Here is a 19706-nt window from a genome sequence, read left to right as displayed (position 1 = left end):
CTTCAAGTCTGTCTTCTAAACGATGCTTGTTGTTAACCACATAAGATATGGATTTCATTCTTATTTTGTTGGCCTATTCTTCAACTGCAGAAGTCTGATGTGCCAACATTACAGATCACTGCCATGTAAGCGCCTTTGAGCTTGAGACATGGTTAATTATTCTCCTTGCATCAGAATTGGAGTTCTCCATTTGCTTTGCTGGACTCTAGAAAACCCAGGTTCAAGAAAAATGTCCATGATGATTCTTGTGTTCTATTTTCATTGTTTAGTAAAAACTTTGTCAACTCTCAAGCTTAGATTGTGCATATGAAGCATCTTTTATCTTGTTTATTTACTAACGATGCTTTCTCGAGGCGGTACTTGAACTGATAACCGCTGTTTTTATATGACAGATGTACTCCTTTTCCAACCTTAGATCATGAACACGGTATATTGACTTCCATTTAGTACTGCTGGATTGCATTATTCCCAAGATAAACTTGTGGTAGTATTCGTTGAATCAGGCGATTATATTTAGCAGAGAACCAAATGAAGCAAGACTGCAAGATTCAGCTTCGTGTCTGCCACCTGTCGAGTGGATGCTTCGCACCGACAGCTGCACTGCATTTTTGCCTCAAAATGACTGTAAAACATTTGAATAATTCCCCTTTTTTTTTTTTGCCTGTGCAAGGCAATTTATAAATTGAAACAAACATACATCAGAGGTGCAATTTCACTGAACTGAAGAAATGTATCAGAGAGTTAGCCTGAAAACCCCTCATTTTCTTCCCCATTTTCTTTAAGAATCTAGGTTCTGAATCTGACCAATCACAAGCTTGCAACGCTGACGTGCTAGGGCTTGGTAGCATAATTTGATTTCCACTAACCAAAGCAGAATTGACTCAATTAGCTGACCTTATCTCATGTGCCGTCCAATATGACAGTATTTGTTATTTAGTCTCAGATCTACTTAGTGTGTCGGACACGTTTGACTTGCTTGTGACTAAAGGGTTAATCAGAGTACTTATATCAGGACGTTGTCAGATGGTACTTAACATGGGCTGCTAAATATGATTCAGAGGACTGAATCTGCACGGCCGTACCATTTCTTATAATGCTTAAGGCACCCTAGTTGACAACTATGCCATTGTTTTCCTCACACGCCACGTGGCAGGAAGCTACCAAGTCAACTTCAGCAATGGTTACTCTAAAGATGTAATAAGAGCAGTTTCGAACCAACAAACCGAGGCCCTAATAGATACTGAAGATATCAACATCTTTGAAATTGTCATCTCACAGCAAAAGCTACAAGCACTTGAGCACTCGGTGAAACGAAACAATTCTACATTCCCTACCTTACCGAATTCCAAAAATGCATAGCTGAGACAACAGGTTTCGAAACTACGGAACAGGAGGTGGCGTCAAACAAGTTAGGACACGATGCGGGCCATTTACATTCTTGGGTCTGAAGGAAGCTGAGCATGGAAAGTCTAAGGCAATCTGTTCTTCTGCACAAGGGCGCCCGACGAGGGAACACCCTGATCGGTGCTGAGGATGATGCTTGCCCAGTTGGAGGAGCGGTGCACTATCCTTGACGGGATGCGATCGCTGTCTTCACCGCCTGATGCTTCGTACCCGTCACTGGTTGATCTAGACAGCTGAATGCCATGATGTGGAGTGCTTCCCGGGGCAGTGAGAGCTACCAGCTGCAAGTCTTCAGCTGCGGACGAGGAGACACCTGAGAATCGGTACAGGTGCAGATCAGGCGAATCCAAACTGCTATCTGGAGACGAGCCATCGATGTTGGCGGAGGATGCGGCTCTACTTGGATGAAAAGCACTTCGCGCCTCAAGTTGCAACGGTGCTAAACTGATCATGTCACTGCCATTACTGTCGATGGCATCTGAGGATATTTTTGCAACAGGTTTAAGAGAGAGATCACCATGGGGCCTTCCTCTCCTATTTGTTCTCATTGTGTTATCAGATCCCAGATCAATCCTGCTGCTCATGCCTCCATAGCTACTGTCTGTTTCATGACCGAGTGAGTACTCGTCTCTTCTGATGGGCACTAAAACCTTGGACTTCTTCCTTGCTTCGGCAGCAACTCGAGAAACTTCTTCTGCATTAAGACGAGCCAGTGCCCATGGACTAATTTTCACAGCCCCTGAGGTTTTCTTCCTCCTTACTTCTTCGTCTTTTCTCTTGGTAGCGGAGTTATGTGAAGAGCCAGCCTCTGATGGAATAACGTCAAACTGCAAAGGAGTTTGAGTAGCTTCAGATTATTTGTGAGCTGATGGGAAAATGCTGATGCAGAAAAGGTCATATACATCTATCTACTATAACCATGTGTGTGGAACTCATGATGGCACCTAAGTGCATTCGTTGCCATTTACAAATGCAAAATTATAACAGGTCAAGAAATTTCAAGATATTCCAAGTCATACCAACGATCAGCATGACTGTTTAAATAATAATCGAACAGCTATGATTACTTCACTTCACATGAGTAATTACTGAGGCTATAAATGTAACACATGATGTGCAAACAACCACCTTCACTTTTCCGGCAACAGCGCCAGTTCTAATGTTAATTTTTGTCTCGTTATTCATTAAGTTTGATGATGTAGGGTTCTCACCTGATCTTCAAGAAACAGTCTTGGAGGGGTACACCATGAACCACGACGGAGTGCACCAAAGGAACTAGTACTGCTAAGCCCACCATAGGAGCTTACATGAGACATCTGTGGACTCTGCTCCCCACTAACCTCTTCTTGTTCTTGCTCTCTCAGGGCAATGATGTAGTCGTAGGTACTGATTCCCTGCATCAAATTGACAAAATGGTACTTAGTTGTAAAATTTGAGACCACCTTGAAAGGCAAGAATACAAACTATCCATGATATCAAAATATATTTGCTAATTCAGAGAAAAACCAAGTAATCAGATCATTTTTCACTGTTTTCTTTGCAGTTTATCAGTGATATGATAACATAAAGTTATGGACCGATGATATAACAGTTGTTTGCTCAATATTTACATGCATGTTATCAAATGAATGTTCCCAGTGTCAGGCTAAGTGTCACAAGTTCACATTTTCCACAAAATATTTGAGTGAGGTAGTCTGATTAGTTGAAATATAAGCTAATCGGCAACAGCACAGGGATAGTAATGGAATCGCTAGTATAACAATGGTTACAAATATAAGATGGGTGACAGGACTTGCCTTCTTGATGAGAAGGATGTGGAAAAAGAGAAGTTGAGCAATCGGCAGTAAAGCAATCATAGCTAGGATGGTACAGGATGCCTGCGTGAACGAGGATCAATCATTTTAGTACTAATTCAAGAAAGATCGAGTAAAACACTTAGCACTTTCAACAGTGAATTAGAAAGAAGTAGGATGATTGAACATACCACCACAATGATGAAAGGCGCTATAGAGAAGCTGCTTCCTAGCTTTGACACAATCTGCATAGAGAATTCCTTTCGCTGAACAAAGCAGAGAACTAGCACCAATACTCCAGTTGTTGATTGCAGGATAAGCTGGTCCAAAGTGCACAAACCATGCAGACCTGTCAATGGTCAACTAGGATGAAAAGGACCAGGAATAAAATGCTCTCTCCAACAATGATGACCAAATTCAAATGCATAAGAACGACTGTGTTGTAGAATGCAGTTGATGCCTGGAAAATGCTTACATGATTATACTAAGATCAGAGCCATCTGCAGCATTTCTGTAAAAACAATCTACCAAAGCATGATAGAGAACATGAGCTTACCAAGAAAAGGGCTGTTGTCATTAGAAGAAAAAACCTTCTATAGTTTCTTTTTCCGATACAATTGTTGAGCCACTGTTGAGATTGAGAAATTCATGCGAGTTAATATATACTCGCTAATCGAAATAAGAAGAGAATTGCTCATGATCATATATAAAAAGAGATATATTTGTTTAGGTGTATGTTACCCGGCAGTGATGATCAAAACCGTCCACACATTTGTCACAAACTCTGCAATGCTTACTGTACTTCAACACCTACACAAAAAGCAACACGTTAAATACTAGCATACAAAAGCATACATCAACACCAGCAGGTGAAAGAAACATACTTCGACTTCACAAAGGCTGCAGAAAAACATCCCGTCTTCACTGTCGTGCTGCTCAGAGGACCAGTCACGTGATCGGCAGCAGGAAAAAACAAAAGAAAGAGGGCTGAATATAAGGAGAAATGCAGAGAAAGTTGCACTGCAGCAAGATGAGCTTTTGTTCTTCAGTTCAGTCATTGACTTCTCATTAGCATCAGCAACCTCATGTCCTCTCTTTTCTCCAGTTCCCTCTAGTTGTAATCCAACATCTGAAACACCTTGTATGGACTCCTTGAGACGCCTATGCTTGCAGCCTCCATACAATCTTTGGTACTTCTTTGATTTGAAGACCCCTGGGTCTGCTGGATCCGTCGCAGCACACCAGATGTACAGAAGGAATACACATAAAACCTAAAGAAAAGATGATTACACGCTTTTATCAGGTGTTAAGTTAAACAGCTGCTTCGACCATTGCAGTGCTAAGTAAATTCAGAATCAAGTTCTGCTGAATAGATTCTTTTCTATAATAATAAAGGGTATGGCTTGATAAAATAGTCATATCACCACATATTCACAATAATTCCTAATCACAGTTTAGAATTTAACTGTAGTGAAAAGGTGTTATCAGGCAAAAAAATAGGGAAAGGTGCAGTTAGCATTAAGTGTGCTCAAAGAAGTGTATCTACGACAACCTCCAGGTGTTGAATCATGCTTTAGTGCCTTCCATCATCACAATAAATTTTCAGTTTTGTGAACTTAATCATGTAATGTATTGAAGAAAATCAGAATTCATCCAGAATCGTAAGCAGACCATGATTCCCTGATTTCTGACTGTAATATCGCATGGTTAATATTCGTCCCGAAGAACAAGAAATATACATGGTTAATCATGAAGAAAGGAAAAGTGTGCTGGCATGATGATGCATGCCACTCTGTAATACATGTATACAAATGTTAAAAAAGATGCCTGAAGACCAAAAAGGTGCCCTCATGAATATTACCAACTCATTACAGCATAGATACAACATTTTCCAAAGAACTTGGGCAGGACAATGATGTTGCTGCCACTCGGTGGGCTACAAAGAAGTAAAGAATAATGCAGGGATAGCCCATTTGCAGGATATAACATTACCTAATCCATGGAAACTCCTTTCTCAGCTTGGCATGATTATAACAAGACAGCACCGAAACCATACCATGGTATCGGAAAGATAGGACCATAAGAAACAACTAATATAATTGTAGTAAATACAACTTACATCACGCCACTCTCGATTAAACTGTTATGTTGGGATTAACCTATGGCCGGCGTGGCCCAGTTGGTTAGGACCTCAGGGTCTAGGACCTTCCAGTTTTTATGTTCTTAGGCAGGAGCCTTAGTTAATTTTGAGTATGTATTGGGCAAGAGAAAGAGTTCTATTTGTATTGCAGCCTTGCAGTACAGTCTTGTGTAGCCACCCATTATACAAGGAGGCAATCACATTGGTTTATGGAAGCTATCAACCAATAAAGTTTCCAGAAGCTATCAATCTGCTGTATATCTTCTCCCCGTTATCTTCCTGCGCATACCCATCAGCCCATAGGCTCCTCCTGGCCTAGGCTATGCCCTCGGATCAATGAACCATAACATTAAACAGAGTTACCGAAAAAGGCTTTTGCCCCGCTTTATATATAAAGCAAACCACCACAGCCACAAGGTCCAACAAAATCCTACCAACCATACAGTGTACAAATTCTGAACTGCCCAAAGGCACTGCTATACTGGATTGTGCAAAGAAGCACTACGAGTACAGAATGCATAATTCATGATTGCCCTTAATAATATGACATTGTTTGCACCGCCATCACATACAGAAACTCAGAAAGTAGCCCTCATATACCGCTCTTAACCTTGAGAAGAAAGCAAAATTTACCAACCACGAGTGCAGGACAATGACTTGCAGGGTTAGGCATGTCACATGGCAATGCCAGAATTGGCCAGAAGACTACCCTCAAAGCGAGCTTGTACCACCCTCCAACAAACAAACGAGCAAATACAGAAATTCAACCGCATATAGAGGACTGCTAAATAGCCCATTTCAAGGTGAGAACTACTACTTTGTTTGGGCACTTCCCCCAAGTTCAGCAACCACTGCCTAATGGGCCCATCATGCAGCACCAAGATTGGGATCCAAAATGTGCCAAACCACAGGGCACTCAGGCTCTCACTCATTCATTCACCCTGTCAGCAACGAAGAGGGGGCAGGCAAGAGGATAATTACCAGAGGAGTGTAGAGCCCCATGGCGGCATCCTGGAAGACCTTCCTCCCAACGAAGGGCGCGAAGAAGACGTAGAACGCGAACGCCAGCGCCACGAACACGGAAACGGCGACCACCTGCAGCACGCAAGCATCCGTCCATTGGTCCTTCGCCGCGGAAAAGAAGGGGAATGCACAAAATTTCACCGCCGGGGAGGCAAGAACAGACCTGGAGAGGGTGGTAAGGGAGCTGCCACCCATGCCGCCTCATCGCCCCGCCCCTGACAACCAGCACGGCTGAGAGAAGACGGAAGAAACGCCTGACGGAACGGAACCCTCCTTCCTTCTTCTTATTCTCGCGTCAAAGGGCGCCGCCGATCAGTGCGAGAGGGAGAAAGGACCGGCCTTTCCAGGAATCAAGAAGTCGCGCGGCCGGCCGGCGGCCGGCGCATGGATTTGATCTGTGGGTGGGGACGGGGGGGGGGGGGGAGGGGTTTGGGAGGGAGCCCGGGGGAGAGAAGGGGCATTAAATGCGGCGCTGCTCAGATTTACGGGGGGGGGGGGGGGAGCGAAGCCAAGCAAATCAAGCAGCGAGGGAGGGAAGGCTGGTTTTCTTTGGGCGCTCACGTGAAGCTAGCAGCTATAGGCCATGGGGAAGACTGTGGCAGTGGCAGGGGACTGCATGCTGGACCGGGGTGACCGACTGACTCACTGCCTGCCTGTCACTGTGGGGCTCAATAGCACGGCCGCGTTTCCCAGTGACCTTTGGTTGATAGCTGTTTGTTTCGCTCGCATCGGCGAGGACGTAACCATTTCCCTGGGATCTTTTACAGCATCTCCACCCGTTCAGCCCCAAGCGCACTCGGCGAATGCGTTTTCGCGTTTGCGTCGAGTTTCCAGCCGCGCTTCCAGATTTCGGCCTCCATACGCCCAAAAATCAAAGTTATCTTTCCCACTGCGAAAAAACGCCACAAGTTTGATGATCACCATGTTACAAGTCGGTAATCATCATGCCACACTTCGGCGATCAAACATGCCCAAAAGTTCGACGATCAAAAGGAAGGAAGCATAGACACGAAGCACATCAAACAGCGGGCTCCTCTGGCGTGGGACTGGCCGGGGTCGACATGGACGCAGACGTGCTCGGTGTCGACGTGGCTTCTGTGCTCGGGCTGTTGGTCGGCGTCGGCACCGCTTTGTCGCTCGGGCTCGGCGTCGGCGTGAGCGTAGGGGCGGTGGTCGATGCTGGCCCGGGCATCTGGTTTAAGATGAGGCCGCGCTCCGTCAAGTACCACGCCTTGACCTGCTCATCCATCGTCGACATGTCTGCGGCCATCAAGAACGTCAGGTCGGTGTTCCTCTTCTTCGCGACGACGTCGGTCCTGAGAAGGTCGAGCTTCACGTCCTGTGTCATCAACGTCGACCACCGCGCGCTGTATTTCTCCTCCCTCTTCGCGGCGCAGTTCTTGGCGTCAGCGATGCACTGCTCGATCGATGATTGCAGCCGTTCGGCAGCGGGTGCCGCGTCCCTCGCCCTCTTGGCTCTTTTGTTGCCATCAGGGCGCCCATCCGCCGCCACGGGGGCAGGCGCATCCGGCTTGTACGTCTCCTTGGCCTTGGCGAGTGTGAGTCAGACCTCCCTCCACTTCTCGCACGACTTGATCGGGGGGAACACATGAAGGAATTTGAACTCTTGGTCGTTGTTGTCCTAGCGATACATGTTGAACATCCGAACCATCTGCGCAGCCGAAGAAAAAGTGTCGGGGACGTACATGGCGAAAGAAGTGAGCCGGCGGCTGGACATACCTGACTCTCGACGTTGGCGCCGCTTTTCGGGCGAGCCGCAACCTCCTCGACGATCCCATGCATGCCATTTGTTGCAGGGCGCCTGGATGATCGCCCAATGGTTCGCCATGGCCTTGTTGCCATGCTCCATGTGGATGGTGGCGAAGTACGGGTCGACCAGCTTGCGCTCATCGAACGTCGTCTTGATCCGTCTCTAGTACGTGTTGGCGTTCTGATTCGAGCCGGTGATCGGGTCGATGCTGACGGTCTTCCATGCTTCGGCAAGGCACCCGTCTTCCTTGGACGTCCACTTGACGCGCGGCTCGCCCGGGCTGGCATTGGCCGCCCGCTTCTTCTTTCTCCCTTTCGTCGCCGACGCCGGCTTCGTCTCCTCCTCCACATGTTCTTCATTCCCCCCTCCTCGGCTTTGTCGAGCTCGTCGTCCCTGTCGACGGCGGTGTCCATCGTTTCGTCTTGCGCGCGGAACCCGGGCCACGAAGCGGCGACGATCGAGCCGCTCATGATGAGCTCGACGACACCAAGGAGGAGGTGTAGGAGGAAGAACAGGCGGAGCCAGAGCCAGCGGCAAAAGGGAGAAAGAAGAAGCAGGCGGCGAAAGCCAGGCCGGGTGAGCCTCACGTCAAGTGGACATCCAAGGAAGACGAGTGCCTCGCCAAAGCATCGAAGACCGTCAGCATCAACCTGATCACTGGCTCGAATCAGAACGACGACACGTACTGGAGAAGGATCAAGATGACGTTCGACGAGCGGAAGTTGGTCGGCCCCGACTTCGCCAACATCCACATGGATCACGGCGATAAGGCCATGGTGAACCATTTGGCGACCATTCAGGCGGCCTGTAACAAGTGGCATGGGATCCTAGAGGAGGTCGCGGCTCGCCCGAAAAGTGGCGCCAATGTCGAGGGTCATGTTTGGCCAGTCGTCGTCTCAGTTCTTTTGCTGTGTACTTAGCTGACACTTGTTTTTTGGTTGTGCAAATGGTTCGGATGTTCAACATGTTTCGCTAGGACAACATCGACCAAGAGTTCAAGTTCCTTCAGGTGTTCTCCAGGATCGAGTCATGCGAGAAGTGGAGGGAGTGTCGGCTCGCTCTCACCAAGGCAAGGAGACCTACAAGCTGGACGCGCCTGCCCCGGCGGGGGCAGAAGGGCGCCCTGATGGCAACAAAAGAGCCAACGTGGCAAGGGACGCGGCACCAGTTGTCGAACGACTGCAATCATCGATCGAGCAGTGCATCGCCGATGCCAAGAACAGCGCCTTCAAGAGGGCGGAGAAATCCGACACTAGGTATGTTTGATCGCCGACCTGTTCTGCTTCTATCTCCCAACAACACTGCCACTTTTTGGGTATGTTTGATCGTCGACCTATGGCATGATGATCACCAAACTTGTGGCGTTTATTGGCAGCGGGAAAGACAAGTTCAATTTTTTTGGGGCGTCTGGGGTGCCTAAACCTTGGGGCACGGCTGGAAACTCGATCGCCCCCATGGTGAAAAAAACCGCTGGCGCAAACGCCAAGAGGCATTCGCCGGGTGCGCTGGGGGTCCAAACGGCTGGAGATGCTATTAGGTTTAGAGTATTCCTCAAGCCCTTTTTTTTGGCTTAAGCAACCCTAATATACTCTCATAATATACGATTTTTGACACTATACTACACTAGTGTCAAGAACACTCTTATATTACGGGACGGAGGAAGTAGTTGCCATATTTGGCCGATCACCATAATAATCGTCAATAGGGTGATTTTAGGTCAAAATGGCACTCTAGCGGAGTTGTCATTCGACTATGAATTGTCATAACTTATGGAGCGCGCTCCATATCAAGTTCGTGAGACTATATTTGAAGGATGGAGGTGTTGGTTTGGAGTGCTCTTCATCCATCAACCGCTCACTTGGGAGGGAAGTTTCACCTTCCTCCTAATGACCCACAAGTATAGGGGATCAATCATAGTCCTTTCGATAAGTAAGAGTGTCGAACTCAACGAGGAGCAGAAGGAAATGACAAGTAGTTTTCAATAAGGTATTTTCTGCAAGAACTGAAATAGTCGGTAACAGGTGGTTTGATAGCAAGAAATGAGCAAGTTACGATAACGGTAAGTAACGTGCAGCAAGGTAGCCCAATCCTTTTGTGGTCAAGGACATGCCAAAGCGGTCTCTTATAATAGGCAAAGAGTTCTTGAGGGTACACGGGAATTTCATCTAGTCACTTTCATCATGTTGGTTTGATTCATGTCCGCTACTTTGATAATTTAATATGTGGGTGGACCGGTGCTTAGGTGTTGTTCTTACTTGAACAAACCTCCTACTTATGATTAACCCCCTCGCAAGCATCCTCAACTACGAGAAAAGTATTAAGATAAAATCTAACCATAGCATTAAACTTTTGGATCCAAATCGGACCCTTACGAAGTAGCGCATAAACTAGGGTTTAAGCTTCTGTCACTCTAGCAACCCATCATCTAATAACTGCTCCACAATACATTCCCTTAGGCCCAAAGATGATGAAGTGCCATGTAGTCAACATTCACATGACACCACTAAGGGAAGCACAACATACATATCATCAAAATATCGAACACATATCAAGTTCACATGATTACTTGCAACAAGATTTCTCCCGTGACCTCAAGAACAAAAGTAACTACTCACAAATGATAATCACGCTCAACATCAGAGGGGTATTAAATATCATAATGGATCTGAACATATAATCTTCCACCAAATAAACCATATAGTAATCAACTACAAGATGTAATCAACACTACTAGTCACCCGCAGGTACCAATCTGAGGTTCCGGTACAAAGATTGAACACAAGAGATGAACCAGGGTTTGAGAGGAGATGGTTTTATTGAAGATGTTGATGGAGATTGGCCTCCCAAAGATGAGAGGGTGGTTGGTGATGACGATGGCTTTGATTTCCCGCTCCAGGAGGGAAGTTCCCCCAGCGGAATCGCTCCGCCAGAGGGCAAAAATGCTCCTGCCCAAGTTCTGCAGCGAGACGGCGGCGCTCTATCCTAAAAGTACTCCCCTTATTTTTTCTAGATCAAAATGACCTATATACCAGAAGATGGGCACCGGAGGTGGGCTGGGCTAAGCACAACCCACCAGGGCGCACCGTGGTGTCTTGTGCTCACCAGGTGCCCCCCTCCGGTAGTTATTTGCTCCAGTATTTTTTTATTCCAAAATAATTCTTCATAAATTTTCAGCTCGTTTGGAGATGTGTAGAATAGGTAACTTTGACATAACTTTTTCAGGTCCAGAATTCTAGCTACCGACATTCTCCCTCTTTGTGTAAACCTTGCATATTATGAGAGAAAAGGCATTAGAATTACTCCATAAAGCATTATTATGCATAAAAACATTGTAAATAACAATAGGAAAACATGATGCAAAATGGACGTAGCAACTCCCCCAAGTTTAGACCTCGCTTGTCCTCAAGCGAAAAACCGATATCGAAAAACATGCCCACATGCTTAGAGAGAGAGGTGTCGATAAAAACAAAATACGAACATAGAAGCATCATGCTTATTATTATAACATCAACAAACTTTATCGTAGAACTTTATCACATAACTTCTCATGAACAAGTAACAATTCATCACAACATCAAAGTAAAAGCATAAACTCTATTGAAAACCAACAAACTATGTTCTCAGACAACTTTGCAACTACAATTCATCATCTTTTCAGGAAGGGTCTCGTATCGGAGCCTTTTGGCAAGTCCACATACTCAACCATCATATAGTCTTCTATGATTGCTAACACTCACCTCATACACATGAGCAAAACGTTTCAACCAGACACATAGAAAGATAGGGGCTTATAGTTTCGCCTCCCAACGTGTTCACCTCAAGGGTGATGTCAACAATAATAATTCATGCTCACTCATATCCAACTAGATATATGTGCCTGCATCTTTCCTCACCACATGATGCTTGCAAAAAGAGAAAAATAAAAAGGAATAGGGAAGAATACTTTGACTCTTGCATGAAAGTAAATACATAAAAATAAAAGATAGGCCCTTCGCAGAGGGAAGCGGAGGTTGTCATGCGCTTTTCGATTTGTATGCTCAATCTCTAAGTGCAAAAGAATGTCACGTTATATTGCCTCTTATGATAGCGACCTTTATTATGCAGTCTGTCATTATTATTTTGCCATCACAAGTTTATACAACGCCCAATTTTCTCTTACACTAAATGATCCAACACATTTAGAAGCAATTTTTATTGCCTTATTGCACCGATGACAACTTACTTGAAGGATCTTACTCAATCAATAGGTAGGTATGGTGGACTCTCAAAACAAGATTTTGGGTTTAAGTGTTTTTGGGTGCACAAGTAGTATCTCTACTTAGTGCAGAATTTTTGGCTAGCAAAGATATTGGGCAAGCACCACATGTTAAAGGATCTATGACAATATAACTTCTATGTGAATATGAACAAACATAAATCATTACATTGTCTTCCTTGTCCAACCTCAACAATTTTGGCATATAATATTTTGATGGGGGCTCACAATCATAAAAGATGACCAAGATAGTGTATTTGCATGTGAATATTCTCTTCCCTTATTAATTCTTTCATGAATTGCATCATTGACCAATGTTATGTTTGTCAACTTTCAACAAATTTTACCACCTGTACTTTTCTTTATGTGATGTCATTACTTACCATGAGATTAGCATATGATCTTTTTCATTATTTACCATTATTTTGATTGAAACATAAAAGTAAAGAAACAAAGACTCAAACTACTCTTTATTATATATCTCGCATGTGATTACATAAATAGATAGATCACTAAGCAAACACTCGAAAATAGATTGAATTAAACTTTTATTCAACTAATTCAAAAGATAACTAAAGATCGAACTAAGATAAATAAAGGCAAAGAAGGTGGTGTGATACGATATCGGGGCACCTCCCCAAGCTTGGCACAAGCCAAGGGGATTGCCCATACTGTGTACTCAAGTCTCCTTGGGTGGTGAAGAAGGTGATGGTGGTGGTGATGAGGTAGTAGCTTCACATTTCAGGCTCAAGAGGTACTCCAATCTACGAATGATGCTCCGAAGGGCGATGATTTGCTCTTGCAACAGAATATTTTCACGAGTGAGATATTTATTTTGAACACGAACTGTTGCAATGGTCCTAAAGGCTTCAATTTCAGTAGGGGTAAGATAATCATAGTATGGTGGAAGGATATCCTCTTCTTCTGCTGCTGGCACGGCCTGCCCTACTGCTGGGGCCTGATCTCCCGTGGCTTCCTTGCTCTTGTCCCCCTTGATGGCTTCCTTTGGTTCTTATCTCTTCAGTTCTATCTTCATCAACCAAGCATCCTCTTCTACGTTGTTGGAGGAGGGAGAAGACATGATGCTAGCTCGATGGATCTGACAGAAAAATAACAAGAAACAAGAACATAATATTTCTCTGTGATACGGTGGTCAATACGTTTGGGGGTATATAAATATTTTTTATCTTGGGAACAAGCAAAATGGAAGCGAAACGGAGTCGTGTGCCCTCCTTTGTTGCTTTCCTGGTTATTTCTTATTTTCCTAATTTTTGTAATATTCCAAAACTAACAGAAAATATTTTTGCGGATTTTTCGGAGTCAGTTTACTACTGTATCATGTACCTCCTCTTTTTGAGGGTTATGGAGGGTTCCGAAAGGTTTCTTTTATGTGTTCCTTTGGTGTCATGATTTGAATAATATTGCTTTCAACATTAATAGGCGTACCTGAGATATAGTGTTTAATTCTTTGCCCATTGACCACCTTCGGGCTTGTACCTTTGGCATTATTAATTTTGATAGCTCCAGAGCGATAAACCTCTTGGATAATATATGGTCCTTCCCATTTGGAAAGAAGTTTTCTGACAAAGAATCTAAAATGAGAGTTGTAAAAAAGAACATACTCCCCAACTTTGAATTCCCGCTTTTGGATTCTTTATCGTGCCATCTTTTAACTTTTTATTTAAATAATTTGGCATTTTCATAAGCTCGGGTTCTCCATTCATCTCGTGAGCTAATATCAAATAAACCTCTTTTCACCGGCAAGCTTGAAATCATAGTTGATTTCTTTAATTGTCCAATATGTTTTATGTTCTAACTCAAGAGGCAAATGACAAGCTTTTCCATAAACCATTTTATAAGGAGACATAACCCATAGGATTTTTATAAGCTGTTCTTGCATCATCCAATTTCTTAGACCAATTCTTTCGCAACCTATTGACAGTCTTTTGTAATATTAATTTTATTTATCTATTGCTAAGTTCAACTTGACCACCACATTGAGGATGATAAGGTGATGCAATTCTATGGTTGACATCATATTTAGCAAGCATTTTACAGAAAGCACCATGAATAAAGTATGAACCACCATCAGTCATTAAATATCTAGGGACTCCAAACCTTGGGAAAACAACTTCTTTAAGCATTTTAATGGAAGTGTTGTGAACAACACTACTAGTTGGAATAGCTTCTACCCACTTAGTAACATAATCAACAATAAGAAAATATGAGTATACCCATTAGACAAAGGAAAAGGTCCCATATAATCAAAACCCCAAATATCAAATGGTTCAACAACAAGTGAATAATTCATAGGCATTTCCTGATGCTTACCGATATTACATATCCTTTGACATTCATCACAAGATAAAAACAAACTTACGGGCATCCTTGAAGAGAGTAGGCCAATAAAAAATAGATTGCAATACCTTGTGAGCAGTTCTATCTCCCGCATAATGGCCTCCATAAGCTTCAAAGTGACATTTCCATAGGGTTTGTTCCTGTTTATGCTCAGGTACACAATGCCTAATAATACCATCTACTCCTTCTTTATAAAGGTGTGGGTCATCCCAAAAATAATGTCTTAAATCATAGAAGATTTTTTTTCTCTTGGTATGTGAAACTAGGTGGTATATATTTAGCAACAATGTAATTAGCATAGTCAGCATACCAAGGAGTGTGATGAGAAACATTTATTGCAGCTAGTTGTTCATTAGGAAAGCTATCATCAATAGGTAGTGGGTAATCAAGAATATTTTCTAACCTAGACAAGTTATTAGCTACGGGGTTCTCAGCTCCTTTTTTATCAGTAATATGTAAATCAAATTCTTGTAGCAAAAGAACCCACCTGATGAGTCTAGGTTTAGCATCTTTATTTTCCATAAGGTATTTTATAGGAGCATGATCAGTGTGAACAATTACTTTGGAATCAACAATGTAAGATCTGAATTTGTCACAAGCAAACACGACTGCTAAAAATTCTTTTTTTAGTAGTAGCATAATTTCTTTGGGCACTGTCTAGAGGTTTACTAGCATAATGGATAACATTTAATTTTTATCAACTCTTTGTCCTAGAACATCACCATCAGCGTAATCACTAGCATCACACATAATTTCAAAAGGCAAGTTCCAATCAAGTTGTTGAACTATAGGTGCAGAAGCTAAGGCTTTCTTAAGTGTTTCAAAGGCTTCTACACAATCATCATCAAAAACAAATGGAACATCCTTTTGTAAAATATTTGTAAGAGGCCTAGAAATTTTAGAGAATTCTTTAATAAACCTCCTATAGAAACCAACATTACCAAGAAAACTACGAATACCTTTAATATCTTTAGGACATGTCATTTTCTGAATTGCATCAACTTTAGCTTTATCCACCTCAATACCTCGTTCGAGAATTTTATGCTCACATCTCCCAATTCAAGACAAGATTAGTTTGCTCACATCTCTGCAAAACTCGATCAAGCTTGCTTAAGCAATCATCAAAAGAAGTTCCATAAACAGAAAAATCATACATGAAAACCTCAACAATCTTATCACAAAAACCAAAGAATATATCAGTCATACATCCTTGAAAGGTAGCAGGTGCATTGCATAAACCAAAAGGCAAACGTCTATAAGCATAAGTTCCAAAAGGACAAGTAAAGGTGGTTTTCTCTTGATCAGGTTGTGAAACAGGTATTTGAGAAAAACCAGAATATCCATCAAGAAAACAAAAGTGTGTGTGCTTACATAGTCTTTCTAGCATTTGATCAATAAAAGGCAGAGGGTAATGATCTTTTCTAGTAGCTTTATTTAACATTCTGAAATCAATTACCATTCTATAGCCAGTGACAATTCTTTGTGGAATAAGTTCATTTTTATCATGAGGAACAACAGTAACACCTCCCTTCTTTGTAGCGACCAGACCTCAAACGGTCCAATCTCTGTGCTCCGGTGTCATCCCTGGATCAGTAATGCTGACACCACACAGTACTCGAAGGATTTATAACAGAGTAGCAATCACACACTTATTACATCGAGTGTCTCAAAAGAGAACTTATTACAATAAATATGGCTTAAGGCCATCTAATAATGATAACAGCGGAAGGCTCGGAAGATAAGTGAGTCCATCAACTCCAACGGCATCACTGAGTATAGAGCCACGACCTAAAGGCACCTTACTCGTCATCTGAAAAGTCCGCAACATGAACGTTGCAGCCCGAAACGGGTCAGCACATGGAATATGCTGGCAAAGTAACACATAGAGAGCAATAAAAGAATAAGGCTATACTACATGCATATTTGGCTGGTGGAAAGCTCTATGGTTACCGTTTTGCGTAAAGCCAATTTTTCCCTACTGCAAAGAAATAAAATTGTATTTAACTATCATGGTAGTTGTTAAACATTGAGAGTGTAGACACCCTCTCAATCCCAATTAAGCATCATCATTAAAACCCAACAAAATTAATTAGAGTAACATGATGAGATTCACATGATAATCCAAGTACTAGATACTCAAGATGTCCATAACCGGGGACACGGCTAACCATGATTAGTTTATACACTCTGCACAGGTTGCGCACTTTTCCCCACAAGACTCGATCTCCACCGTTAGGATTCTCGCACTACATGGTGTTTGAGAAATGGATGACCGAGACATAGTCTTTCAGAAGCGCTTGCACCTTATGAATGGGTAGACCGTACCAACCTAAATCCCCTACATCTGCTAGTCTACCACTGTAAGAGTTCACACGACTTAGTCAACTATGCTAGAGCCCATAGTAGCTTGTGGCTGCACATGGAAGTTTCTAGTGCGAATAATCCCATGATCCCTTTGAGCCTGGGTGGCGGTCCAAAAGAAAAATAGGCAATCGCTGGAATACCCAGGTGCCTCAATCCACCCAGATGTGTGTTTAAGTTGCCACCTTAGATAAACCATTAATTTAACAAGCTCACATCTGTCATGGATACACTCACCCAATCCACGTCTACTAGCATAGCAGGGCAATAAGAAAACGTAGAAGTAACTCCCAAAGGTTTGATAATAAAACAGGTAATAGGTACTACCTCATATACTTCCCAAAACCCACAATTTAATTAGATCCTAATCATGCAATGTGTGAGAGTTGATTTAATGCAATAAAAACTGGGTAATAGGAAGTATGATCAAAGTGTTACTTGCCTTGCTGATGATCCGCAAAACCTAGCGATTCGAAGTAGCAAGCGGCGCACTCTGGGTACTTTATCGCAAACAAACAAGTATACAATAAGTACTCAACTAATGCACAGGTAAAACTCAAATAAGAGATCTAACCAGGAAGTTCAACTTAAGAACTCCTGTTGGCAAAAAGAATCAAATCGAACGAAGCAACGAAGGACAAACGGCAAAAGAAACAAACTCTGTTTACTAATCTGGATCTAGGTCAAATTTTACAGAGGCAAAAACTTGTTTGAGTTGGTTAAATGGAAAGAGGGTTCCGAGACGAAACTTCAGGCGCTTGAATCGCCTAATTCCGATAAACGAGCGAAAAGTTAAACTAGAACGAAAATCGGATCAGAAATCGCGATTAGAAATAATCGCGGAATAATCCGAGAAAAAGAAAAACAACGAACAGAAAAACGAACGAACGTTCGTTCACTGGATCTAAACGATGAACACGTTCGTTAAAATGAGCGGACGAGCGAACACTCGCTAAATAAATAAACCGGAAAAAACCGATCTATTTAAAAAACAAAAACTAGGGTTTTTTCAAAAAAATGAATCGTTTTTTTAGAAAACCGGGCGGCGGGGCGGCTACCTTGGCTCGGACTCCGGCGAGGCTCCGGGCGGTGGCGGCGGCAGCAGGGGCAGCGGCAGCAGCGGCGGTAAGCGGCGTGCGGCGGCGGCCTGTGGTGCGGGGCGGGGCGGCTCGGCGACTCGGCTTGGGGAGGGGGTCGGGCAGCGGCGGCGTACCCGGCTCGGTCTCCCCGAGTCGGGCGGCTGCACGAGCTAGGAGGCGGCGGCGGCTGGGCCGGCCTGGCTCGGCTAGGCCCTTGGCCCAGTCGGGCGCAGGTTTTTTTAAACAATTTCACCGAAACTAAGAAAAATTCTAGAAAAATGAATAAAAATCTAAAATTGCCAAAATAAAATTTTTAGAACAGGATGAACATTTTCTTGGCCCTAAATGCAATTTTTGAAAACATGCAATTTTTCCTAAATTCAAATAAAATAGCAAATAAAACCAAAATAAAATCTTATTTGATTTTAGTATTAAATCCCCAATATTTCTTTATTTTGGGAAGTCATTTTATCCCCTCTCTCATATTTTTATGATAGAAATAATTGAAGATAAAATAAATAAAATCAAATGATCCTATTTTCAAAATTTGAGAAAACTCAAATATGAAAATAACGAAATCCCCAACTCTCTCCGAGGGTTGCGTAGAATTTCTGGATCAGCCAAAATGCAATAAAATATGATATGCAATGATGATCTATTGTATAACATCCCAAATTGAAATTTGGGATGTTACAAACCTACCCCCCTTAAGATGAATCTCGCCCTCGAGATTCAGGTTGGCTAGAAAATAGGTGAGGGTGGTCCTTCAGCAAATCTTCCTCTCGTTCCCAGGTGGCTTCATCCTCCGTGTGGTGGCTCCACTAAACTTTGCAAAACTTGATAACCTTGCTGCGGGTGACTTGGCTGGCATATTCGAGAATCTTGACTGGTTTCTCCTCGTAGGTCAAATCACTATCCAACTGAATCGCTTCCAGCGGCACTGTATCTCTCAGCGGTATATCAGCCATCTCTGCGTGGCACTTCTTTAACTGGGAAACGTGGAACACGTCGTGAACTCCTGACAATCCTTCAGGCATTTCCAACTTATAAGTTACTTCTCCCATACGCTTCAAAACCTTGTATGGTCCTACAAAACGTGGCGCTAACTTTCCCTTAACTCCAAACGCTTAACTCCCCGAAGTGGAGATACTCGAAGATAAACTCGGTCTCCGACTTTGTAAACTGTCTCCTTGCGTTTAGAATATGCGTAGCTCTTCTGCCTGGACTGGGCTACCTTGAGCCTATCGCGAATCAATTTCACCTTCTGTTCAGACTCCTTAATCAGTTCCGGTCCAAACAAATGTCGGTCTCCAATTTCATCCCAGGACAATGGAGTCCTGCACCTCCTTCCGTACAAGGCTTCGAAAGGGGCCATCTTCAAACTGGATTGATAACTGTTGTTGTAAGAGAACTCCGCGTATTGCAAATTGTCGTCCCAACTAGATCCGTAATCTAGCGCACAAGCTCTTAGCATATCCTCCAAAATCTGGTTGAATCTCTCGGTCTGTCCATCTGTCTGCGG

At 43.3% G+C, this 19706-nt stretch overlaps 1 protein-coding gene across 1 annotated transcript; it reads right to left on the bottom strand.

Annotated features, from left to right (window-relative positions):
- Window positions 1-1236: 1236 nt before the first annotated feature.
- Window positions 1237-6811, bottom strand: LOC123188071 (probable protein S-acyltransferase 22). The gene is made up of 10 exons (XM_044600105.1): window positions 6708-6811; window positions 6524-6674; window positions 6319-6432; window positions 4082-4468; window positions 3939-4007; window positions 3754-3825; window positions 3389-3517; window positions 3201-3281; window positions 2616-2798; window positions 1237-2231 (listed from the first exon to the last, which is right to left on the bottom strand). Exons 2-10 carry the CDS (start codon window positions 6563-6565, stop codon window positions 1470-1472), a joined length of 1839 nt encoding a protein of 612 aa, XP_044456040.1. The 5' UTR covers window positions 6566-6674; window positions 6708-6811; the 3' UTR covers window positions 1237-1469.
- Window positions 6812-19706: the final 12895 nt, after the last annotated feature.

The sequence above is a fragment of the Triticum aestivum genome, chromosome 2A (assembly GCF_018294505.1).
Source record: "Triticum aestivum cultivar Chinese Spring chromosome 2A, IWGSC CS RefSeq v2.1, whole genome shotgun sequence".
Taxonomy (NCBI): Eukaryota; Viridiplantae; Streptophyta; class Magnoliopsida; order Poales; family Poaceae; genus Triticum; species Triticum aestivum.
The sequence above is the reverse complement of the archived record's forward strand: the minus strand, read 5'-3'. Positions and strand labels throughout refer to the sequence as shown.